Source organism: Myiozetetes cayanensis, unplaced genomic scaffold (assembly GCF_022539395.1).
Source record: "Myiozetetes cayanensis isolate MyiCay16 unplaced genomic scaffold, myiCay2020 scf10, whole genome shotgun sequence".
Lineage (NCBI taxonomy): Eukaryota > Metazoa > Chordata > Aves > Passeriformes > Tyrannidae > Myiozetetes > Myiozetetes cayanensis.
Window position 1 is genome coordinate 16,107,919 of NW_026086605.1, and position 26,405 is coordinate 16,134,323.

General features: G+C 35.4%; 1 protein-coding gene across 4 annotated transcripts in view; it reads right to left on the bottom strand.

Moving 5' to 3' along the window:
• The window catches only part of IDE (insulin degrading enzyme), a 60,170-nt gene that overhangs the window by 4,906 nt on the left and 28,859 nt on the right, over window positions 1-26,405 (bottom strand). For 3 of the 4 annotated variants that reach the window (XM_050305251.1, XM_050305252.1, XM_050305249.1), the window contains exons 12-23: window positions 24,056-24,158; window positions 23,056-23,178; window positions 20,573-20,655; window positions 16,323-16,467; window positions 13,551-13,661; window positions 12,134-12,254; window positions 10,513-10,604; window positions 8,159-8,270; window positions 6,918-7,085; window positions 4,021-4,293; window positions 2,074-2,135; window positions 397-469 (exon numbers count right to left, since the gene is read on the bottom strand). In XM_050305251.1, the coding sequence (XP_050161208.1) occupies window positions 397-469; window positions 2,074-2,135; window positions 4,021-4,293; window positions 6,918-7,085; window positions 8,159-8,270; window positions 10,513-10,604; window positions 12,134-12,254; window positions 13,551-13,661; window positions 16,323-16,467; window positions 20,573-20,655; window positions 23,056-23,178; window positions 24,056-24,158 (1,466 nt within the window). Of the gene's footprint in view, window positions 1-396; window positions 470-2,073; window positions 2,136-4,020; window positions 4,294-6,917; window positions 7,086-8,158; window positions 8,271-10,512; window positions 10,605-12,133; window positions 12,255-13,550; window positions 13,662-15,646; window positions 15,792-16,322; window positions 16,468-20,572; window positions 20,656-23,055; window positions 23,179-24,055; window positions 24,159-26,405 lie in introns of all 4 variants that reach the window. The other variant, XM_050305250.1, reaches the window with a different exon arrangement.

Here is a 26,405-nt window from a genome sequence, read left to right on the forward strand (position 1 = left end):
TTGTCAGAATAATATTCTGACAAACATTTATTGCTTGTCAGAAAAAAACCTCACACACCGGAGTGATACTACAAATTCTAATTTTGGGTTGGTTTTCTTGCCCTGTAGGAGTATTACAGAATTTTATGTTTGTTTTAAAATGCCCTGTTGAAAACAAAGCGCTTATTTTAGTTTATATTGTTTTAATATCAATATACTTCAGAAAGGTTGAAGAACCTGGTCACAAATATTAACCAGAAAATTTGAAGCACCCACTTGAAGGAAACTTGTAAAAAGAAATACTTTTGCCTCTGAAGGGTATATAATCTCTAAAGTTGAGTTTTTCTTATAGTGCATTTGTATCATGTAACATGGCTATCTAACCAGGACTTGCTTGATATTCAGTACAATACTTACAGGAATCCATTTCCCTTGCAAGGACGTGCACTGATACCTTGTGTCTTCTGGGAGCATCTATTGCCAACAGCACCTACAGTAAAAACATCAAGTTCCTCAGGTGTGGGAAGTATCCCTTAGACGTTATAAAACAGTAAAAAGAATGAGTGTTTAAATTTTAACTTTAAGCTTTAAAATGAGGAATGAATTTCGGGATGTCCCTTCAAATATGATTAAAAGTCATCCACACAGTATACGCTGAATCATTTTACAATCGAGTTAATAAATTCATGTACCCTTTGGAACTCAAAAAGTGTAAGTAATAGAAATTCACCCATTAACTATCACAGTATCAGGAATGTAACCTAAAATCTCTGCAGAATTTTCAATCCCTAGCAGTCTTCTTGAAGCACATCACCCTGAACACAATTATTAAACTCAGCTGGACTAGCTCATCAATCTAGCTGGTTATTTCTGCTCTGGAATGCTGCATAATCATTTATTCAGCACTGGTGTAAGCAAAATAATATAGATTCCTACAAAACTAGGAGGTGCATGCTCATTCAAGTTACCATTTATTAAACAACAGGTGCTGAAATTCCATTTACTAAGTTTCTATTTTCTGCATATCTTCACCCATGCTATCATAATATTAAAAAAAATAAAAACTAACAACCCACCCAAAGATGTCAGCGTTCACTGTGCCACATAAATAATAACCAGTTTCAAGCATGAAGGACTAACTCTTATAAAAATGGAGAGCAACATAAAAAACACCTTGAACGGTGAAAAGGATAATGCAGAATACAAAAGACAAACCACTTTGAAAGCCATTACCCCCCTCTGCCCAAGAGAGGAAAAAAAGAAGGCAGACACAAACATATCCATGCTTCTTCAGGGGCAGAAATTTTTCCACCCAATAATAAATTCTGCAGACATTAAGTTGGACTTATTTTCAGTAGTACTCCCTGGGCTACTGGCTGCTCCATAAGTAATAAAACACTATGAACACTCTGCAATACAGTGAAATATCACTGACTGTGACATATTACAGAACAGAAAGAATGAGGCACGATTTTTTTACATTTGGGGGTGAATGACACGGACACGACAGGGGCAGATGCCCTCCTAGTATTTCCATTGCCTATATTAAGTATCTATCTTGCAACTTCATGCTGAGTCGCAGTGCACAATTACTGCAACATTATGCTGTTCCTTCACGCTGCCCAACTATTAGAGGAAAAAAAACCCCACTGATTTACACTGAACAAAGCTTTCAAAATATCTGTTTGATTCACAATTCATGCCACAAGATAGGCTGAATTGTTTATCGGTTGAAGAAAAATAATAAAAGAACAAATGTGCAATTTTGGCCAGACTTGGCCATAGAGCAGCACATTTTATATTCACAAAGGAAGGATAAATGAAACAAGAGGAAAATAAGAGTGGCATGAAAATAAATCAAATAAAGAAAATAAATCAAAATCACACCAAACCTCAATCCTTCTCCACAGTTTTTACCAGTGCCATTAAACTAAGTAATATTCAGGAAATAAAATTATTATAATGGAATATATGCATCAATTATATCATCTACCTAAAATCGGTGTCAGTATATCCTTTGCAGTTTGCACAAATCAGATTCAGTTGTACCTACATCTCCTTCCAAGTAACATTTTTACTACAAGACTCGCTTACCTTGTAGAACTGTATAATATCATCCTTGGTCAGGGTCTTTAGATAAGCCACTTCAATGTTATCTGCACAACAATAGTAAAAATTAGAGTACATCTGCAGATCACAGCTGGTTATTAGCAAACCACTTATCCAAAGTATATTTCTTTCAACTTCAGATGCTGTAATTGACTGCAAATGATATGCTTTTCATTGTTATCTTTCAGGTTAATACTTGCTTCACTAAAAGTGTCACTGGAACCTTGGCAGAAAGTTATACTTCAGTAAGTCTGATTGGACTTATTAAAAAAGGCAAGTCTAAAGAATACTGATTGCACTGTAGGATATTCAGTAGCTAAAATAGATATGCCTATTTTTGTATATTATCTTCAAATCAATGTTACACATTTCTAATTCAGATGGTTTTTATTCACGGTTAGGAAACAGGAAACATACTTTGGCAGGATGTACTTTTTAAAGAAATGTAAGGGATGGTGCCTACATCATACCTGTTAAGGAGTAATCACCTGGGGTAAGTAAGCTCTGGGGACAATGTGTCTCAGTTGCTACATTACTTCATATAAATTAAATTATCATGAACTAATCATCTAATATCTCTGCTGCATAAGCAGAAATGTTTTCTGTTGTAGGCATGCTTGCTTTTCTTAGGGTGAGCAGGAAGGTCAAGGAATAAATGAGTGCAAGAGAACAAACAGGCAGCTAACAAGTCTGTAAGGCAGGCTGTAATTAATATTAAGTTCTATATAAAGGAAATAAACCACCCAACAATATAGTTTAGAAAATCAGACAACATCTGGGTGACAACATTAAAAGTAGTAATAACATAACTGTAAAAATATGAAGAAAAAAATCCTTCCACTTCTTAAGGCTGGAATATAAATTTCTGATTTTGACAATTCTAGTCATTATATAATCATTAATGATATAAAATTACTAGTGGGCAGAGGGGAATTAAAGATATACAAGTCGAGGGAAATAGTAAGGTCGGTAGGATTTAGATATGAAATATATGGCTACAGTTAGAGGTAAGAATTCCAGAGAGATAATATTGATCCAAGTATGGTAAAAACAGAAACACTAAAGGTAGAGAAAAAAATCAAATTATTTCATCAGACCCAAAAAAGTACTTGAGGGGATAAGTTTCCACACCACTCTTTATGCTCAGGCATGAAATCCTGTCAGTAGCTCTCATTCTCTCTAGACAAGCCAGATGATGAGTCAAAACTCATCATTATTATAACAGTTTAGTGAGTCATTATCAAGCAAAAAGACTATTTGCTGCTGTGGAAAACCCATATAGTGCATGTAAAGCAGAAGGGAAGTCACAGAATATGGAGTGAGTTTTATGGAGGAAGCATATTATGCATGAAAGAACAGAAAATTACAGTTGTGAATAAGAGTCGAGACACAAAAATATGTGAGGAAAAGCTGACTGTATCTAAACTGATTTTTTCTTTAACGTTAGAAACTGTATTACTAATGTATATCAGCATTTTGGATTAAAAATCTTCAAACCACAAATATTACGTAGGATCACATTGTAAATAACTGTCAGTCCATTTTCAGTAATAACATTAGAAGTTGGATCTCATTTGGTCTTCTACAAGCTTATAATCTTCAACGAATCATGGATTAAAAAACAAAAAACCTAATGTTTTTTCAAATCTACACCAAGATGAGACAGGTTGCACATTAGTTAAGATACCTGCTGTTGCCCCTGCCACCACTCCCTCAAAAGAAATGCAGAATGGGAAGAGGAGTAGGGCTCGTATGAACGTGTGTACCATCAGCAATGTCAGAGTGTATTTGAATGCATCTGTCAAGTATATATTAAATTATGTATAGGTCACGTAAAAGTTTAAGTTGTTCCCAAATGAATATGACACTCAGTAGTCACAAGAGCGGCCAAAGTAAAGCATTCAGTTTCAAAGGAATTATCGTTTCTCTTACCTCTGTCAAAGTTATACTGCTGGGAAATGATTTCTCCCCAGTACTTAGCACATTCTGCAGACAGCTTCTTTGGTTTGTCTAGACGACGAATTGCTAAAGCTTGGATATGTTTTTGAAAGGCCTCTTCTGTCATATCTTCTATGCATTTCTCCATAGTCTTTAAGAATGCTTCAACTCTGCTCTCTAAATAGTGGGGGGGCTTTTCAGATTGGATAATAAATCGCAGTCCTTGTATGCCGTTTGCCCGACGCGGACCACTAAACACAATGTAACCTTCGCAAAACAAGAACAGCGACACATCAAGAGAAATCCCTTGCTGAAACATCACATTTGCCAAACATGGCATATTTGACAAGAATGCAATGTTATGGTAACTTTATTCTGTATTATAAACAATGCAGGTTTTCAAAATATGCCATTGTATTTTTTTTGAAACATCTTTATTTCACTGAGGTAAATATCAGTTCAGGGGAGCAGCAAGGAGGAGATGAGGCTGACCAAGACGAAACAAAACCAATTCTGTCATCAGGATTAGGTTTCCTGAAATTAAGCTGTACTCTAGTGCTTCATTAGACTCAACATTAGAAACTCACTATTTTTTATAATGTCTAATCTGTATTCTCTGTGCTGAGATGTAAGACCACTACTTCCCATCTTATCAATTAGAGAAAAAGAAAGTATTATTCCCTTTCTTACTGTTGCAGCATTTGCCAATCTGAACAACTAATCCTTTCTTCAGTCTTCTACTCCTCTTTTAATAACAAATCTGTCACATTTCTTTTAAATGTTTTATAGCTTTCTCATAGTTCCCTGACGCTCAGGTCAAAACTGGATACAGTATTTCAAAGTTCTTACCTGAACAATTTAGGGGTATTATTGTGAGTGCATCTTGAAAGCTTCCATTTATATATCCCAGTATTTTACACAGCAGGACAACACTGCTGATTTATGTCCTACCTCTGACCCACTGTACCCTGTAGAGTTTGCTACAGAACTGCTACCTAGCCAGAAGCTTCCTAGCTTGTATCTGTGCCACTGGTTGTTCCTGCCAAACTGTTCCTAACAAACTGCATCTTATCTTCACTGAAGCCGTGTTTCCAAAATGTCAAACTAATTTTAAATTCTAATTCTATCTTCCCACACACTTGCAGCCTCTCCCAACTTAGTATTATCTGAAGATTTAGTAAGTATACTCACTCTGCTATCATTTAGTTTTGATGAAAATACCAAATGACATTGGCTCACAATAGAGCTCTGTAGAAAAACTGTTTTTCAAATTAACTTCTCTATCCTCCAGTCATGACTTTCCAAAGTCCTGGATCCAAATCTGTAGCACTTCCACCTGGGCACTCCAGTAACAGTCTCTCAGTTACCTTTCAGAACTAGTTTGATAACTTATTCTATATTTTCAGGAATTAGAATTAAACTGACTAATCTATAATTTCCCTGCTTTTCTCTTTCCTTTTATTAAGGCAAAACGAAGCATTTACCCATGTTTATTTTTTCCAATACTTCATCTATCGTCATTATAAGACTTCTAATTCCAGGATTTCATAATTTTGTTGCTTATAATAGAATTTATAATTCATCACACCTGAACTCCCAATTAATCTGTTATTTTCCTGTTCAATGGTAAACCCTGGACTTTGATCACCACTATTTATTTTGGAAATCATCTGATCACAATTGACATTTTAAGTGAAAACTAACAAAGTCATCCTAAAACATTTTTTTCCACCACTGCCAACTTTTCTCTTTCACTTTCTCATACTGCTAAAGCATTTACTGAAATAATTCTTGTTACTGCTTCTACTGTTTAGCAAACTGCTAACTCCTTTTCCCCTAAGCTTTCTCAGAGATCTTACTAACAACTCCATGAAGTTTACTGAATTTTGCTGGTATTTCTACTTGTCTTTCCTCTACATTTATGCAGTGCTGAACACACACAGTTCTTCCTCACTGTTTCCCCCCCAACTCTTTACCTGCTACTTCCAACTTCTATACAAAACCTGCCACCAGCACATTTCAAAAATCTGTTAAATAACCTGGATTCTATCCTATTTTCAGCAGATTGTTAAAATTCCTATGATGAATATTTTATGGCTGATTCTGCTAGTTGCCCACAAGAAGTCTAATCTTGCCTGACATCCCTGGTAGTTCACAGTCATCACACTGAGACATTTGCCTGCTTCTCACCCTGGGAAAACCTGTACTCCTACTCTCCAGTATTTCAGTCTTGTGAATCGTCACGCAAAGTCTCTCTCTCTCTCTCCTTGTTACTCTGGAATAATCTTACCTGTTCTGTCTTACTGGTTCAGGTAACAATTACCTGTACTTATTGATGAACAGCTGTATTTTTAAAAAGCCAGAAATGTCTTCAACATAGTAGCTCACCATTAACCACACAGCAGTATTCCCAAAATAGGGCTTAGAGTTTAACTGCTGGACTTGATGATCTTAGAGGTCTTTTCCAACCTAAATAATTCTGTGATTCTATGAACCAGCAAGCGCACTTGGAAGTAGGATCACAAGCAGAAAAGATCAAACTAATACTGATCCTTTAAGAAGATTAAGAAATTTAGGAAACTGATCCATCTCCTTTTGGTAAAAGTTCTGATACAAAGTTCTCTGCACAGTGATCAAACTTTTAGTCAGAGTTGGTTTCAGATATTTCAGACTTATCTGAAATATGATGAGTGCTTGTTCTCACTGCAGAGACTGTGCACAGTAACATTTCTTTGAGTCATCAGTGGTTATTTAAAGATATTTAAATTTACCAACTGCCCTTTAAATGGCATTCACCCGGCAGGGAAAGAACACCTCCCCACATCTCATTGTGAGTGTGTGAGTGTGCATCCATGTGTGTATACACACACAGTCACCATGGGAGAACTCACCTAACTGTTCCTTGGTGCGCAGGGTGTTGAAGCATGGCTCTGAGATAATTTGACAGAAGAGCTCCAAAAACATATTCTCAGAAGTGCTCTGCATGTCTGTCTGGTAATAGATCTCAATGCCACAATTGTTATGAACTTCATTTCTCTGTTGATATACAAACCAACCTCCTAAAAGACAAAGTTAAAACACGCAAGTTCATAAAAATGTACATTCTTATTTTCCACAATTAAAATGAGAGTGGCTTGTGGAATGGAATTATAATAAATGGTTTAGAACTGTTAAAGCAGAATTTCCACTAACAGCATACTTTTCACAAAACAAGAAAAGAATGTATTATTTTAACACATTAAAATGTCACAGATTCAGCATATCAACAACTAAATCGAAACTGGCTGCTTCTCCTCAAACAAATATTTTCGGAGCTGGGGTGAAATTCTGTATTGCCTCTACTATGTAAACATTTTCTAGACAATCTGTCAGAAACAATTATGAACATTAAAAATAATTCCACATTTAATACCAATAACTTCTTGGAAAGAATGTTGTGATAGTTTCCACAGACAGATGACCAGCTATGGGTAATTCGCTTTGGCTGCATAGCTGGATATATCATCACCCTCTGTAATACCTGAATGAGACTGGAATATATGAATGAGGTTGGTTTTTTTTTACCATAGAAGTCAAATCATACAAAAAATACAAGACCAAAAAAATCTGTATTTGTAGAAAAAAAAAGTTGTGTTAAGAACTTTTAGTTTTCTCAAAATAGCAAGTCATTTAGAACAGTCCTTCACTGAAGAGTCAATTAATACTCAAAAATGCTCAAAGAATGCTGTTTATTCAAACATGTCAACTATGTGTTGCAGAGACTGGGACAAGGCTCCTATTCCATAAATCATTAGAGGAGAATTAGGACTGAATTACAGAAGGCTTTGGATTGGAAGGGATCTTAAAAATGGTCTAGTTCCAATTCCCAAGAACTCCAATTTACATACAAAAATTAAAAGTGAAATCAAACTAATTTTCAAGTGTAACAGGAAGTTCATGTATTAGTATGTAATTTTATTAACAAAACCACATCCTAATTATATTTTTGAATTTTAAGTTTAAAATAATTGGAAGTAAGTCTGACTTCAAAACACACTCTTAGCAAGAGTAATATGCATTTTAAAATTTCATTAGCCAGGAGAATCTCAATTTAATCCATGTTAAAAAATCATAAATAAACCATTTCACTTACTGTCAGGAAGCTGAACTTCTCTGTATCTCACTAGTTGACTGGGAAGGAGTGGCTTTGTATGAGCATGCTCAATGAGAGTGTCCTCAACCATCTGCATAATTCCTAATGCAGCCTGGAAAACATAAGAGGCATTTCAGATATCATTAGTTATTCTGTACCTAACAGCAGGAATAGACTTTCCAATTATTGATGGTGCTGTGAGACAACAGAAAAAAATCAAGAAGCGAAAATAGGGATGTCGCAATTTAATACAAATACAGTAGAAGTTAAGTAAATGAGAGAAAGTGGGAGCTTGGGGGGGAAGGCTTTTTTTGTGTTTTCTGTAAGTTTAACTTGTCTACATGTTTAGCTACTTCTACTCCTCCCCAATGCTTCTGAAAGTAAAGCTCAATGGGTTTTTTCTTTTTCCCTTTTTCTTCACAACTTTGGCGTGCTCATCTTCCAACATTTGAAAATGAGATACCTAACATGTATGTTTGCAAAGCAAATGACATCTCAGTAGTTGAAGTTTTAAGAAAACAAATTAATGGTTAAGTTCAAATATGCATTCCACTGATGTGCTGGTGGTGTTAACACTCATCGCCCAAATACTTTGTTTTATTAGATGGTCTACAATAATAATTAAAAACCCAACAAATAAGCTAACAAAAATTGTTAGTTTCATTCAGGTATTTCACTTCAATAGCTTTACCTGTTAAGGATTATGTATTCTTGTAGCCTGCACACTGGAAATTACAGTAACTTGCTACAAAGTAGTTTCGGTTGAAAGCTAAAATCTCTGAGTCTGCATTGCCACAAACTCACAACACAAGTGATTTTATCAAAAACATGCAAAAGGTCTGAAAATTTAATAAAGCCCCCCCAGCACCTCCAAAACCCCACTCAATATTAAAAAACAAGAAGACTGAGGTCTAAAAGACATAGTTTGAAAGACTAGAGGAAAAATACTCTATATTCTTTCAGTCAAGTTACCATAAATATTTACAAGACTATTCTTCAGAATTACTTTACTATCCATCTGCTTGCAGTAAATAAATAAAAAAGGTCAAAAAACAAGTATCAGAATGAAATTAATGAAAGAAGAAATGGGAATTTTAAGCAGCTAGACAGGTCTAATTTTTCAAGTCCAGATTCACTGAAAATTTTTTTACTACTGAAAGGTGTAAATTCTGATTTTAGTTGAAAAAAATTCTCAGATCCAGGTTAAAATTTCTGAGCTTTGTCAGTGATGAGCACATCTTGGGTACTGAAGGACAGAGAAGATTTTCTACCCACATCTATTAAGGGAGGTTTGCAGACAATTTCTAAACATAACATAAGTATGGGTGTAGCAGGACATCCTTCCCAGTTCTCTGGCTTTAGCACTCTTCAATCACTCTTTATGCCAACTAAAGAATGCTCTTCTCTGATGTAACTGCATCATCATGGAAATCTAAGAATCTGGTCATGCAGTTCCATTTCAGAAGGAACTGGTTTTCATACACAAATGTGTAAGAAATAAGGGAGAAAAACTATGCTTAATTTCTCTGCATGAAAAATACTCTATAATAATTTTTTTTAAAGCATTTTAGAGATATATTTGAAAAAGAGAATTTTGTCTATCCATGCTATTAGCTCCTCCATATTTTTTCCCTCTCCTTACTTGTTAACTTTCTTCTTCAAACATTCAGCAGTCATTAGCAGTGTTTATGACCTCTCCTGCTAGTAAAGCATCCCAGGGCTGTTCTAACATAAAAATACTCAAACAAGCCTTTTGAAAAAAGAATGCAAAGACATAGAAAAAAACGTAGTACATTTTTATTGGTACCTACATTCAAATATTTGGTTAGATTTCGTATGCAAGTACAAAGTGTTACTATTTTACTGCAAGACAAACCAAACATTGTCTGACTTTTACTCCCCAAACTGAGAGCTGACACTTGGGGGTTTTTATGGCCCACTTATTCCTGTTTAGCTATGTGTGAAGTAATTCATTTGGAGGGATACTGGATTCTTAAATCTTTGCTAGTTAGTCTGAAAGTTTTAAATGGAAAAAAAGAAGGATCTGCAGCACACTGTTCCTTTTGCAGCTTCATCACAGTAATGACAAGCAATGAAGAATTTCAAATACTTATATGTTACGTTGTTTTTTATTCTGTTTCCAAGAGCAATATAAGGACAGCACTTAGGCTAATAAATCTCATGGGGAAAAAATGACACTGATACTTCCATAAAGATAAAAAGAGTACAAAGTTAAATTATGAAATCGCATTTGGCAAAACTTCTTTTAAGATCTGAGAAGATTAAACTAGTCTTCCACTTTTTATGCTGCTTTTAAATAAAAATGGTTTTATTAAAGAAAGTATCACACCAACCTGTTTTGTTATATTGCCATGGAGAAGAGCTTCAATGTGTAACCGTGACAACAGCTGTGCTATAAAGGCCTTGAGACGGGGAAGGGTGACATCTAGAATAGATATTTAGACAGTTAAATCGTTCACATGTATTTTAAATTAACAAGGACCTAAGTCATCATTAGATACAGCAAATTTCTTAGACAAGGAGAAACTCATTAACATATTATCATGAAAAAGTGAATCTCTCCTTAAAAATGCAACACTGGAATGCTTCCAGGTCTAAATGGCAGCCCTCATCATATAGTTTATTTCACTTAGAATTCACATGCTGTCTGACCCAGATTCCAAAAGAAAGAAAAACAAAAACCTTCTTCCCAATCATGCTGAACAAACATTCATTCTCCAGAGACAACTCTTGCAATCATTCAGGTAGCATTCCAAGGAAAAGCCTTAGTTATTAGTTATTAAGAAGCAGTAGGTAGTTTGTAACACTCAAGCAAGTGTATATAACACTGTGCATTTACCATACAGACTAAAAGAAGATCCTCAACTTAAATACAGTGTTTCAGTAGTATCTTTGCAACAAACAGTACACCAGAAAAATATTTTTGCAATATGTTCCAGTGTACACATATGGCAGAACACACATTCTGTGGTAGCCTCTCCTTGCAAAGCAGTTTTCTTATATAATTCAAAATATAATTTAACATATAGAATCAATGGAATAAAAGAGGAAGGATGGCTGAATGGATGGGGTGTTCATGGATATGTATTCTGAATCCATACCCTCAAATAAGTACAAAAGCCAGATACTCTGCTTGAAAAGAATGTCTCTATGTATTACAAGAAGATATTAAAAGATATTTTTGCAAACCGTCCCAGTGATCACCTTTTCTTATAACACAGCAAAATACAGGCAGGGATAAGTTCTTCAGCTATTAACACAATCATAGGAACATTAAAGATCATTTTAGTCCCAACCCCTCTGCTGTGGGCAGGGACATCTTCCACTAGGTCTGGTTGCTCAGAGCCCCATTCCAGCTGACCTTTAAAATCAAATAAATATTTTAATTTGAAATTCCTTCTTCCTTCAAATATATTGACGTGCCTGCTTTTTGTTATGATCCTCAACTCTCTTTATTCTTTATCATAGTTGTTATTATCTACAGAAATTACATGTTTTTATTTTATTAGTTACAGTTCTTTATTATCTACAGAAATATGAGTTAGGTTTCCCTGATAACAGAAAAAACAAAACAGTTTGGGCACTGGGAAGCACAATGCAGATACACTCCAATGTGTCTGCAAGATGTCAACTAGAGCCAAATGGTTTTAACAATGTTGAATAAGCACTGGATTCAATGACCCAGGCTCATACCCACAAAGCTGTTCAAATTTTGCCTGAACTTTTACCAGCAAGTTTTGCCATTTGAGGCCTTTAGGCCTGAACTACTCTACTTTCTTGAAACTGGAGGACAAGTACAGCAAAACCAGCATCAGCTCAGGTCTGGTACTGCAGGGGCTTCACTTGAATAGTGAGCAGAGGTCAAAACAGGTACCCTCATTAGTTTAGTGACAAGACATTTTCCACAAGAAAAAAACCCAAAAATAATAAAGTTTAAAAGTAGCAGAACATTACCATCTAGAGCTTCTTTTAATTCATCTTTGGTCCAAGCAACTTCCGTCATCAGGAGTCGGAGATAATACATCGCGTGTTGGTGAGGCTGTTCTGCCCTGAAGTTGTTCAGTGATCTCATGTACTAAAACAAAATCATTAAGCTCAAATTAGAAATCTAGAAATAGAGTTCTGAACAAAAAATATTAACATTGCATTCTGAACTTTGTGTAGCATCAAAAAGATGCATTTTGGATACCAGGAACATTACCTTGCTTGTCAAATGTGTTTAAAAAATTGTGTTAAGTGGCCTTGGTAATATGGGCTTCTGAGCCTTTGGATTAAGTAGCAATCATTATGATCGTTGAAATGAGCATGAAATCAAACTTTTCCATAAATTTAATGACTGAAAATGAAATTGCTGCAGTTAGATCTAAGTAAGTACTTAGATCAAGTTGCTCTACCTACGAAATACCCATTCTATGATGACTGACATGGGGTGGAGGAATACTGCTCTCAGAAAATGTATTTTTCTCTCAGCTGCTTCCTTCAGCTGATTTGGTTAGACCAGAACAAGAGCATCTGGAAAATTCTTTGCATGGATAAAGGAGGTATGAGAGAACAAACAATTAGAGAGCTTCTCCAAAACAACCTCCTTTCTAGTCCAGTTGCACCTTTACAAAATAAGAAAAAACCTTTTTCCTCTACCAGAGGAACTGGGAAGTGCAAACTAATAGCTTTGGTAAGTCGGATGCATTTCCAGTATAGGACAAAAGCAATTAATTTCAGGGCATGCGAGTGACAAACAGTGAGCCTGAAGTCGCTGAGGAGGAATCCTTCTGTCTGTTCTTAACAGAAGCCAGAAGGTGGTATCTCCCTTATCTGTTTAGTGTAGACTTGAGAGAGAGAACTGCAGTCTCCCCATCTGGTCTGAGTTCTAGAAGTCAGCATGTATTAACCAGTTGGTTACCTTTGCAAAAGATCTTGGCCCAAGAGCCAAGACACACCAGGGGAGAAGAAATGTTGCAAATCTTTTCAACACTTCCTCTGCCCCTTCATCCATTTCCCCCTTCTTTTATGCCTAGGTCGCACTGAAAACATTCCAATTTGTAAAACAGGATACAGAAGTGAAGTTTTGCCCCACCACCACCCCTACTTAGGTTTCTCCTCCTGTCAAAGCAAGCTGTAATCCCTTGATAAATCATAAGAAAGACTGACTAAAAGAAGATCACAGGGCCAGTTATTTTCAAACAAAGAATGTAATATAAACACTCTGAGGAACTCATGACCACAAAAAAGACAAGAGAAAAAAACTCCTGGAGTCCCACTAAGGTAGAATGTCACTCTTTATTTCCATGGATAGCCAGCCCTCAGATTTCCTATCAAATCAATGCAGTTGATTTTAAATGACTGCAAAGTGTAAACTTCTCATGCAGCTTACCGCTTCCTTGATGATTTCAAATCGTTTTTCATCAATCTCAAAGGTAGCCATTTTTTCAATGATCTTCTTGAGCAAGATATGTTGCTTGTCATTATAACCTTTTACAGAGAGCTATGGAAAAAGTGCATAATTTGCTTTAAATGTGGAAGATAAAAGAATAAAACAATTACCAAGTCTTGCATAATTCACTGAGCAATACACTTTTCATTACTTACTCTAAATTCACCATCTATTGAACACTAACTCATTCTAAAATTAAATCCCTTTACTCATCACAAGAGAACTTAAGAATATAATATTGTACATTTGCTTGCAAGTTATAAATGAATTAATGTAATTTCATGTTGATTTAAGCAAACTGTACTCAGAATACAGATTTTTAATGATTACAATATTGAATCTAGTCAGTAAACTGTACATTTGGAGTACTGAAATGGTTTTACTCTGTTTCTCACTTTAGTAATGAAGTCTAGATTCACAAACTTCTAAAATATTCTCTCCAATTTACTTTTAATATGTTTATGTTGTTGATCAAAAATATATTTAATGTAAGCTGAAGTAAGCAGCACTACAAGTAAAGGGGTGCTATCAAAAGCAGCACAATTTATAAGGAGGATGGTGCTGGACTGAAACACCAAGGTAGTTAGTTAAAATTATAATGAGACATTGATCTGACCACACTTTTTTTTTTTTAAGTATACATGAAATAAACTAGGTTATTTTAAAAATAACATAAAAATTATTATATGATTCCATCAAGCTACAGAAAATTTCTCTTGCAAAAAAAAAAAAGGCAGTAAAAGGCCTTTTTTTGTGGGAAAAACTTCAAAATCTGGTATCTCAAAGCAGGAATTTGATTGGATTTGTGCAGTTTAATTTTTAAGAGTAAAACTAAACTTTAGAACACAAACCAACATACAGGTGAATTTCTGCTTTCCAGGAGAAAGATTTTTTTTTTTTTCTTCTATGGTTGCTGAAACATAGCTGGACCATGAATTTGAAGAAAAAGCTATCATAAATGGATTTATGATAAAGGCTGGTATCCTAAATTAGCACAGGAACCCAAAGTGTTCAACAATCACCATGGGTGACTGCCTTCATAGCATCTGCCCTTGCTTAAAAGCATCAACATTGTACAGTTCTACTTATTAATTATAAAACTTCTCACAATGCAGACTACAAGTTTTCAGTTAAGATTTAAAATAACTCTAAACTCTCACACTGTGACTAAAAATAAAGAAAATTACACACTATTTTTTTTAATGGAATTAATCCTGACCACAGAAACATTAGCAAGTTTCAAACTGAGAATAGATAACCATGTTTGCAGTAAGCCAAGTGAATGCTACAAGGAAATTAGATTTGTGTTGAATAAAAAAGAAATTGCAGCACTCTGTCATACAGAAAACATAAAGACCATATACAGTATATTTTTTTACCAAGACATTCTGGAAAACAGTGCTTCTACAGGAACTTTTGAAACACACTCTGATATATAATGATGGTTAACGAAAGCTTTTAATAGAACCTCGAGACAGACTACTAAAATCTCCCATCATAAATCTCATAGGAGAAGATGAGTAAGAAGTAATCATTTCTCATAATACCAGTATTTATCAAGCATTGTCAGCACTTCAAAACAGATTATAAAACACGTAATAAAAACAAACACTAAGGAAAAGCCATAAATATCCAGCATTGCAATCTAATGAACACATGCACAATCCATTTCCACAGCTCACTACTGCAGAATTAGAGAATTGTAACAAAACCTGTAACACTGAGATTCATTCAACAGAGAAGTTAATCTTTTTATAAAGAAACCAGCAACAGTACTTTCCAGATTACCATGCAAGCCAGTAAAAATGTGAACTAGAACGCAACAACTGCACTGCACACATGTTCACAAGACACTGCAATCTTAAACAGGTCACTCAGTACAAAATACAGTTTTGCATTGCCTTTAATTCATGAGATATATGCAAGGAAAAAAAAACATTAACCATCTCATTTAGAAATGCAGAAGTCAAATGTTTTCTCCAAGCTCAACAACTCCCAAGCTGTTTAATTTCCTCCTGCGTTTTTTTCTTACTTACAAGTATTGCATTCATTCCTGATGCAATGCCATAGACCAAACCTGAGAGGCGTGCTGCATATGTATACTCTTTTAAATCATCCTTCAATAACCTGATAAACAGGTATGTCATGTTGCAATGGAGAGGATCAGCATAAATGTAGCGACTAACAAAAAGAAAAACAAAAGAAATGCTTTGATACCTCAAGCAGTGACAAAGTAATGGATGAAGAAATATGACTGAAGAGTATGTATATGCAGCCTCATGATCAGTAGTTCTTGAACAGAAAAGCTGAAGTATACCATTTATTTAATAGCATGAAAAGGGGGTCTTTTACCCCATCAGTCAGAAAGCTTTTAACAGATATCTGACAAACTTATATAAATATGTAAGCTTGGATTAGGGTTGCCTTTTTTTTTTTTTTAATGGAGGAAGAAATCTTACAACTAATTAATTTCATGAATGATACAAAAATAAAGAAGAAAATTTGCTTAATGTGAACTGAAAGACTGTTGAAGACTTTGAACAAAATTCAACTTAAAATTCAAATCAAAGAAAGAATGGTTAATAACCAAGATCAAAAGGACTAACGGTCTTTAGTTTTTATTTAGAAGTCCTTCCATCAAATCAATATAAAAATGTTGATGAGTGGAAGTAGTTTCAAGGCTCTAAGCTTTTCCTTGATTTGGGTACTTACATACATCCCATAGATGGTATTTTGGAGATCATAGTTCAAGCCAGCTAGTTCTGCTGCATATGCATACTCGTTGAGGGAGTCTTTGAGTAGTTCAAGGTACAAATAGGCCATGTTACAATGCAAGGGATCCACGTAAGCAAATGGGCTGGAAGAAAATGTTGAAAGTAAAATACGCAGTTTAAAATTATTTCTCTGTTTCTTTTGGCCTTTTAAGTTTGATCTGCAGGAAACAATATTTTCTGTGATTTTATGCTGATGGATCCGATTATGAAGGACACCTGCTTTGAAGCCAAACGTGAGCATACCTGAAAATAGTTACTTAGCTTGCTTATGGTTTGGGGAATACCTAAATAAATATACTGAAGATTCCAGGGTTATTCTATTTGTGCTCATAAATCAAGACACATTATATTTACTTGGCTGCACAGTCAGAATTCTTCAGGAGTAAAATAAACTAAATATACCAACATAATTCAACAGACCAATATGAAAGCCCACACACTAAACATTAATTCAATTAATACTCATACACCACCAGAAAACAATGTAGTTTCTATTACAAAAATCAAGAGATGAGCAATTTGTGGTATGAAAATACACAGTACGTGCCAAGTTCAGCTCTGGAAAGAAGTTTGGCATATCCACTGTCATAACACCACAATATTTTGTGCTACCTTTTCAGTGGCAACAGCAATAGAAGACCTACTGTTGTATTAGAAGCACCTGTTTACACACAATGCTGTCAAAAATTTCTCTAAAAGAGAAAGGCAACTCAAAGACTCGAGCCGTGTTTCAACTGTGCTGATGGTTAAATACCTGTGTGTTTTAAGGATTTGTGAAGTCAAGTTATTTGTACTATGATTACTTATTTCTACAGTTTCTGAAGTGCACGTAAATTCATCATCAATTTCACAGGAATAATCAGCAGTATCTGAAACAATTTGCTGGATATGTCTTACAACTCAAACCCATGCTGTTTGCATTTATTTTCTCCAAGCAGTCACTAATGGTGATATTGAGAGTCATGCCATCACATATGTTTGCACCTATACAGAATGGTATTTCTCAGTGTATACCAACATTAATGTAGTAAAACCAAGATCACATGACCAGAAAACAAAAATATATTGCAAAGGTATTTTTAAGAAGGTTCCTGGTTGTTTTTAGTAAGGCCTTGACTTCTCCTTACTTTTAGATTAAGGAAAGAAAGCAGAGGAAGAGATTTTAAAAAACAAAAAAGCTATTAGAGAAGCACAGCCTGCTATAGTCTAAAACCTTAGCCCAGATTAAGCAAACACGTCAGTAAAAAAACCAAAAGGGTTGCTATTTGCATTTCTCCCTACAATTTCCCAAAATTGAGCAATTTCAATATGCCCAGTGATGCAAATCCAATTACTATCAAATTTTTTAATTAAGACTGAATTCAAAGCAAGATTTAGGTCAATCCTATGTTACCATAAGCCTTACTCCAAACTCATTGTATTTTTTTTCCATTTTGATACTACAATAGTGACTTAATCAGTTTGAGTGATTACTATGTCTGTATCAGTTATAAATTCTCTATACTCGTTTAGCTGGCAAAGGCCAACAAGGAGTTTTGAAAATAATCATGACTACTACATCATTTATCCTCAAGTGAAAAATAACTGAAAATTATTACAACACTGTTCTCAGAGCTGCCTCCTATTACTGACAGTTTTGTAAATAAATGTTTATTTCTAGTTTACCTTTCTTACTAGACTCAAGCAGAACAACTTCATGATGACAGTGTATTTGAAAAATCATAAAGTCTAGTCTTTTTCAAACAGAGCTGGAAGTGACATAGCTGCAATCAACATTGAAGTGTTGAGTTCATAACTACCTTTAGAGAGTTTTCAAAACATCAGCACATTACATGGTTATTCTGCTTCCTTTTAAAAAAAGGATACTTGTCGAGTTCTTAAGTTGCAATTCACACAAAAGCAAAAGCTTATCATCATCTTTTAGGCTGGGTGATAAATCCCATGTCAGATGTTTTTACTGTGGTGTTTCTTTAAGACAAAGATCCCTGTAAGGATTTTCAGTTTTGGAATATCGTGATTTCAAGAGATTCATATACTCGTTGTTCCTATGAGATTTGTGTATTTGAGGGAGAAATCACCATCATCAACTTCCTCTTAATTCATTTACACAGCAACTCCTGCTATAACATCTGGGTCAGGAATATTTTCTATGACTCATGATGACCAGGGCTGCAGGCATAAGAAATCCTCTTTTTTTCTATCTTACTGAAGCAGCCTGTAGCATGAAAAAATTTTTGTAATCTGCTACAAGGTAGCACAGCCTTCATATTCTGATTTAGAATTGAGGCTAAAAGTTTTTACAAAAAACCATGCCATTAAGATGGCTTTATTCACCAATTCACTCGGTCACAAGAGATACAGGTGATTTCACTGAGTCTTATGAATAAACACTATACATTTCACCTTTCCTTCAGTGACCATCAGCATCACCAAAAAGAGAGAGACAGAGAGAGATTCACCAAGAATCTTTTTAAAGTATCAAAACTTGACAAATCTGCTTATACCTTCTTTTGGAGATGAGGTACCCAATATCGTTATGTTCACATGCAGTTACCATCTTATTTTTAAGGAAGAGGAAAGAATCTTCACTCCCAATCCTAAGAAAAAGCCAACTTCCCACCTTTAACCATTCCCAGGAGGAAAGAGGCAAATCATTCCATTACATTGATCATCAAAGCTCAAATACTCCTGGCTTTTTAAAAGGGCTCACAGAGATCAAAATACAAATCTAACTGGGCAAGACCATCACCACTGATCCAAATGGAGATGCCTCTGCTCAGTGCAGGAGGGTTGGACTAGATGGCCTTTAAAGGTCCCTTCCAGCCCAAATGATTCTGTGATTTTGTGATGCATGTGCACATACTTTTTATACCTTTGTGTGCTCCACAAAAAATCAGTTATTATCTTTTAATCCTTCATAGACTGGTATAGAGATTGGTTTACTCATAGTTCATTTGAAACTGATGTAAAAAGCCACCACAACTGTATAACAAACTCAAGTGTCCATCAATAAAATCCTATTTTGGATTTTAGCCAAACACAGTACAAGGAAAGCCACAAAGCATAAATGAAGAAGGCAAAGAACTGCAATTTTTGTTCTCTGAATAAGAGAAGGGCAGTTACCATTTTGATCTCTCCATTTCCTGACACAAAGTTGAAACAGTTGTAACATTTGCACTGTGGTTTCAAAAAGCAAAAAGAAGGAGGAGATTTCCAGGAAACCTATTTTCCCCAACTAGTTCACCAACACCAGTACTAAGATACGACACACTCCAGATAAAACTTCTATCTGAAATTCTTCAAGAACAATTTCAGGTGGTCCCTCAAAACAAGGACTCAACAGTGCAGCTACGAGCATCTGTGGGAGCCCTCATTAGAGCCTTTCCAGCAATACCACTGAATCATTTAATTAGCAAAAGGAGAGTCCCTGAATTTTTTTACCTTTCAGTAATCCAACACAGAAACAGCTGCACACTAAAGACAGCAATATTTTTTCAATTCAAATGTTAGAAATTTATTTAATGAAGAAGGTCATTGGCATGCTTACTTAAAGAAAGATAATTTTCCTGTGATGAAAATAATGCAAGACCAGGATTAACATTATAGCTTTGTATCATGCACCTTGGGGTGAAAATCACACATTCACTGATAATACAGACAATGCTCTTGGAAAAAAAAAAAATCCGTTGTGGCTGTCAGTTTAGTAAAACACCAAAATTTTAAGCACTTTTTATAATGGTTTGCATTATGCAAACTAGAATTTGAACCTAAAATCATTATCAGAATAGTATTTTATAAAGAAAACACAGATCTTAAAATAGTTGTGATCTAGTAGTTAATGTAAAAATACACACAATTTGAAAGAGTATATTGCAACATGTAGTAGCTCCTATTGGCAGGCATATTTCAGGTATAGCAAATAAAACATAGAAGCAAATTTATTTTAGGATTATTTTTAGATAAACTTTTCCTGTTAATATAGATGGAGCACCTCAAACTGCTTGCCATTCAATTACTGCATAACTTAGATGAGCCTACCTGCTATCTATACCTTATTTGATATTCAAAGTAAGGACAAACATTTCAAAGTCAGTGCATGCAAGGAAGTTTTTGCCACAGAAGTGCAGATTCCAAATAAACAAGAGACTTTTGGAGAGCAATTTACGTGATATACTCAACACTGCATACCTGAAAAATTCAAAGTTGAGACAAGCTTTCGGCAAAAAAAATTTGTCATCTTGCTTGAACCATAGTTTGCTCATGGCAGTGTCCTGTGTCAAGAAAAGAGGTTTTGTTAAAGTCACTTGACTTTTAACTGCAATATATGGCACTATTAAAAACAAAGTCTCTTCACCGCTTCAAATCTCAACTTGGCATTATCCCCTTAAATTCAATTTCTTGTTACTGTACATGTGTGGATACATCCATCTACCTGTACTGAGACTCCCTTCTTACCACATGCCACCTTACCAAGCAGTTAAATGGCCCCAGCACTGTGAATGAGCTTAGGATCAAAATGGGAACTACTTTTCTAGAGAGCAATGATAAAAGACAAATATAGAGTTAGCTGCACACAATTCCCTGCTAATGCTGGCAATAAAGGATGTGTCATTATGCAGCACTAGAGCAGCATATCATTACATGGTTTAGACTAAGAGTGTAACTGTGTATTATTGTTATTGTTGAAGTTATTATTAATGCTTTATAAAACAAATAATGCATTATATGTTGTTTGAACATAACATCAGAAACAAATAACACATATACATTTAAAAAAATTTGGAAATTAGTTAAAAGATCTATCTCCAAAATTTTTAGAGTAATTTCCTAGTACAGGAAATACTCTATAACAACTCCCTCTATTGCTTTTTCTCCTACAAAAACTGTAACATACGTGCTCCATCTCTTTTCCAACTTTAGCTAACTTTATCTCCCCAACATCTTTTCTTAGTATTGCCATGCATTAGACGAGAGAACTTTTAAATGTAAGACTATTTTTCTTTTTCATGTTTTTGAGCAGATCTTCTTTGCTTCTCAGGGATGTCGCATGGTATTTTCCTCCTCTTTTTTGCATAAAAGAACTAAGTCCTGTCTCTTACAGCACACCTTACTGTACAATATTTGACTCACACTAAAAGGCCAAATTACAGTTTTGCTCAAAGACAACAAAGGTTTTATTCTGTTAAATTGCTATGATGCCACTTAGAATATATCTTATATGAGGGACAGAATGCTAAACAGTAAAGCCTGTCTGTGGTACTGCAGATCCCATCCAACAGCTGGACATCACCAGCTGCAGGCCACACAACAGTCTGGCCCTCAGGCCACAGCCCATATCCCACCTGCCCTCTATCCTGAGGGCTTTTCAGGGCAAGATGTGCCATTAGTACAGAGGTGACACAGTGACATGCTGCCAGTGAGAATGGTCATCCTGTTCCTGCACTTATGTTCCTGTCCCTCCCCTTTCTCCACAGCCCTGATCTAGTCCTTAGGGACACAAAGCAGCAGAAAAGCTGGGGTTTTTGTACATCATTCTTGCTGATTTAGTTCTTGCAATATTTTGCTGTGGGGTCAGACAAATGTCAGTGCCTACAAAAAGAAAATAGCACAGACATACAGCTGGAGAAAAAAAAAATAAAGAGATTCAGGCAGAACGGATAAAGTGTATTTCATCAACTGCATAAGATTAAAAACATTTTCCCTCGGAAAACATATTTTAAAGAGAAAGGAAAAACCAAAGCAAATATATTTCCAAAGCAATGACACGTTAAAGCAAAGTTTTTGTTCAGATCAATTACCAAGTTGCTACAGAGACAACAAAGGACCGTCACGTTTCTGCAGCAGACCAGTTAATTTTACTTAATAGAGCTGTAGTATGTGTCCCTGCTAAAGTTTAGGGTTTCTGTTCAGGATGAATATAAACATATGCTTAAAGTCTTTCTCCATTAATAATATTGCTTCAAGTATATACTTAAAATGTCCTGTGCAGAACAAATCTGTTTTCCTGAAAGGTATCTTTGCACTAGAGTAGACTTCTATTCCTCTAGTGTGAAAGAAGGATTCCTGAATTGAGTATTCAAGATGAAATACAGCATGTAATTGCTGAAGACTTTTCCTATTTATCCTCTAAGTAAGACCAGAACAGGGACGAGCATTAGCAAAGACAACCACGCTTTACAATAGTAAGAAGTAATTTTTTCTATGTTTTACATACTCAGAAAAAACTGAGATTTTCTAAATATTTTGAGATCATGAAATGATGCTTCTAGGAAACTGGAGAGCGATGTCCATTTACACCTCTAGCCCCTTTTCCATGCCATCACACGCTTTTTCACACACAGTTACAACAGAATAGCCTTGTCTACACCCTTGCCTTACTCAACACTGTTCAAATAAATATAAGAGTGGTAGTCACTCTTCTGCTGAATAAACAGCCTTATTACTATTTCTACCAGTGCTAACACACTTTCAGAAAGACAAAGTTCAAGCTGTTTGCAGATTCATTTATGTAGGAACTCAAGTTGTCATAATCCACTACTGTCTTTCCAGCAGTATCTTGAAGTTCTGTACTTTTTTGTTTGTTACATTTTGGAATATGACATGATCTGCATTTTAAAAACACAGAGAAATTAACTTCCCAGGAGGTTATGCAGTAAATACAGACAGTTTACCTTGACAAGGGCAGGGTACTGTGTTGCATCTTTTTCCAATGGTAAAATCTCAAAGTTTGTAGGAATGAACTCATTCTTCATTGGAAGTTTGAATTTCCCATTCAAGTCAGCATTTTGCCATTTCTAGATAAATAGGAGAAACGGTGAGGCTAAGCAGAATTTCTGCTTAACTAATGGATATATATTTATTTCATGCTGAAACAAAAGATTTAAAAATGTGTTCCACCACCTTCTGTGTAAATACTATTAAGGTAACAGGGAAAGAGAGAAATAGCCAGGAAAACAAGTCAAAGTAGACTACAGCAGGATGAAGTGCTCTGAGAAGGAGGATGGTGATAAAATGTAATTCTATAAAGTTTACAGTACAGTGAAAGGTGGTTTTATATCTCATTTTCTGCTACTATGAACTCTAAATGATGATATTAAACTAAATACTTCAACAGGAATTCTAATCAAGGACATAGGTGTGGTCAAGCAAAAGGAGGCATTCCTATGCAATGTCTGTTCAGAGCACACCTGGAAGGTCCAATTCAGTTTGGAGGTATATACTTTGCAGCCATCTCTTCTTAAAATATTAGAACAATAACAAGTTTGAATAAGGTTTTTCTCACTTCCTTTACTCGAGTTTTCATTTTCAGAACCTCACTTAATTGCCAGTATATATGTTTTCTATGTTGCAAAAGTGAACTTCAAAATAATTACATATAACAGTTGTAAAGATTCTTTTCTGAAGTACAGATTAGTTCATTAACATATAATAGACACTATCACATTTTAAGAAGTTAATACTTACATTTTAAATAGCCACTGCATATTATGGATCATTTACAGCAAAAATATTTTAACAGGTCACAACATTAAACGCACTTATTGTATGATTTTCATGCTATGTAGAGCAGCGGATTTAACTTCTCCCCTGAACTAAATGGAAAATTAGACAAAGAATTTGCCACTGACTTTCATTTGCAGGTATTAGAATATATTAAAAGTTTTAACATGCCTTAATAACTTCATCAGAAATTGCTTCCTGCTTGTACTGTGTTCCATACCAGTCTTCTGTTCGATCAGTTTTTCCTTCAAAAGACTTGGAAACTATTGCAACTCTGAAAACAAAGAGACAAAGCACTTTGTCATGAACGTGTCTGAGAGAAGAGCGTGAGAAATTATTCCAAGCACTGTTTCTGCTCCAGCCCCAGAATGCATTTACTTCTGCAAACAGTCCTTGAACAGTTACAGGGTACCCTGGATAGCAAGTACATGTATACTGAACTACACACTAAGGTTAACCTTATCAGGTTATCACCATCATTTAATGTTACCATAAGGATCAGCAAGTTCAACTCCCTGCTTCTTGCGTGATTACCTAAAACTAAATCATATGACTAACAGCATCAGATGCTCCTTGAAGTAAAGAATACACCTAATTAAAAAGAAATACAGAGAAAAGTATTTTTTCAGTAGTCTACATGATAGGAATCAAGAAACCTCCTTTAATTCTTTTGAACAATCTGCAACACCAAAGAGTATTCAATGGAAATAAGTGGTTAACTTCAAGAGTAAACAGATATTTCTAAGAACTTTGAAATGGCTAAAAAAAGTAGAACAATTACCTCCTACATATATTTAACAGTCTTAGATGGTGAATAGCACAGTAACAAACTTTGTCAAGTCTTGTGCAGATGACTAAAATGCACATTACAACATCAAAATATGTGCAATATAAGTGTTCTTTTTTAATCACAGCATCTTCAGATCAGGAACATTCTGTTGTTTATTTCTAATGTGCACAGCAAAGTGGGGTGCAAATCAAAGTATGTATATGTGGATGTGTCTCCAACTTTAGTATTTTTACTTTACAATACACTTACGATTAATTTTGGAATACATTGAAAAGTTTAAATATGTAGACTAATACTGTAAATGCCCTTGTTCTTATCCCTCCCAGTTCATGCAATGGTTACACATAAATAACTAAATGATCCAAGAAGGCTGGGGAAAAGAGAATTCTAATGTATTTAGTTCTAGAAGCCCCTACTATGAAGATTTTCAAATTATTAATGATTTAATCCCTGCATTGCAGCTTGAGTAGCAGGAGAGCAGTGAGGTAAACAGCCAGCATTAGATGCATTTAAGTACATATCAGAGTCACATGGAACTGTAAAGACGTTCTCTAACAACAGATTCAAAAACTGAAGCAGGACTTGCCCCACAGACAATCTAATTTTAAGACAATATTTTAAATCACATACACTAAAGAATGTTTTAGGGATGCAGATTTCCTCTGGGGTGAGAAAGGGAGAAATTTCTACTCCCCAGCTTTTAAGGAACCACATTATTAGCACGAACACACAAAACAACCCTTGCTCCTCTGCAGAAGTTATGCAATATCCAAACCAGAATGAGAATACTTATTTTTAGTAGCTGCATTTTATTTCACCTCTCATTGCTAAACGGCAATAGACATGGTTAACATTTTTATTGTGTCTTGATACAAAATGGTTTCATATCTGTTTGCATGATGTATCTATTTCATTTTTTATACACAAGAAGCACTATTAAATATTCAGCAAAGAACTAAGCACTTTAATCCTAGGGAATATTTGTTCTTGCAAAAAAGCAGACATTAGCTTGGTCAACAAGGTAGAATCTGTTAGAGAGATTGTTGTTTTTATTAAAGCGAACCACAGAAATATTCTGGTTTGCATTTTAACTTGAACAGTTGGTGAATAAGAGTTCTATCATGTTGTGCTGGTTTTGCCTGGGGTAGAGTTAATTTTCTTTACAGTGCCTGGTATGGGGTTGTTTTGGATTTGTGCTGAACACAGGGTTAATAATATACAGATGCTGTTGTTGTTGCTTGAGCAGGACTTACACAGAGCCAAGGCCTTTCCGTGCTCCTGGTAAGGAGGCTGGGGGTGCATGGCACGCTGGGAGGAGACACGGCTGGGACAGGTGACCCCAACTGACCAAAGGGATATTCCAGACCACATGGGATCATGCCCAGTATATAAAGTGAGGGGGAGAAAGAGGAAGCGGGGGGGACATCTCAAGTGATGGTGTTTGTGCTCCTGAGTAACTGCTGTGCGTGACAGGGCCCTGCTCTCCTGGAGATGGCTGAACACCTGCCTGCCCATGGGAAGCAGTGCATTAATTCCTTGTTTTGCTTTGCTTGTGTGTGCAGCCTTTGCTTTCCCTATTAAACTGTCTTAATCTCAACCCATGAGTTTTCCAGCTTTTACCCTTCTGATTCTCTCCTTGATCCCACTGGTGGGGGGCTGAGCAAGCAGCTGCGTGGTGCTTAGTAGCTGGCTGGGGTTAAACCCCAACACTGGTACAAAGTTTGTAAGAGA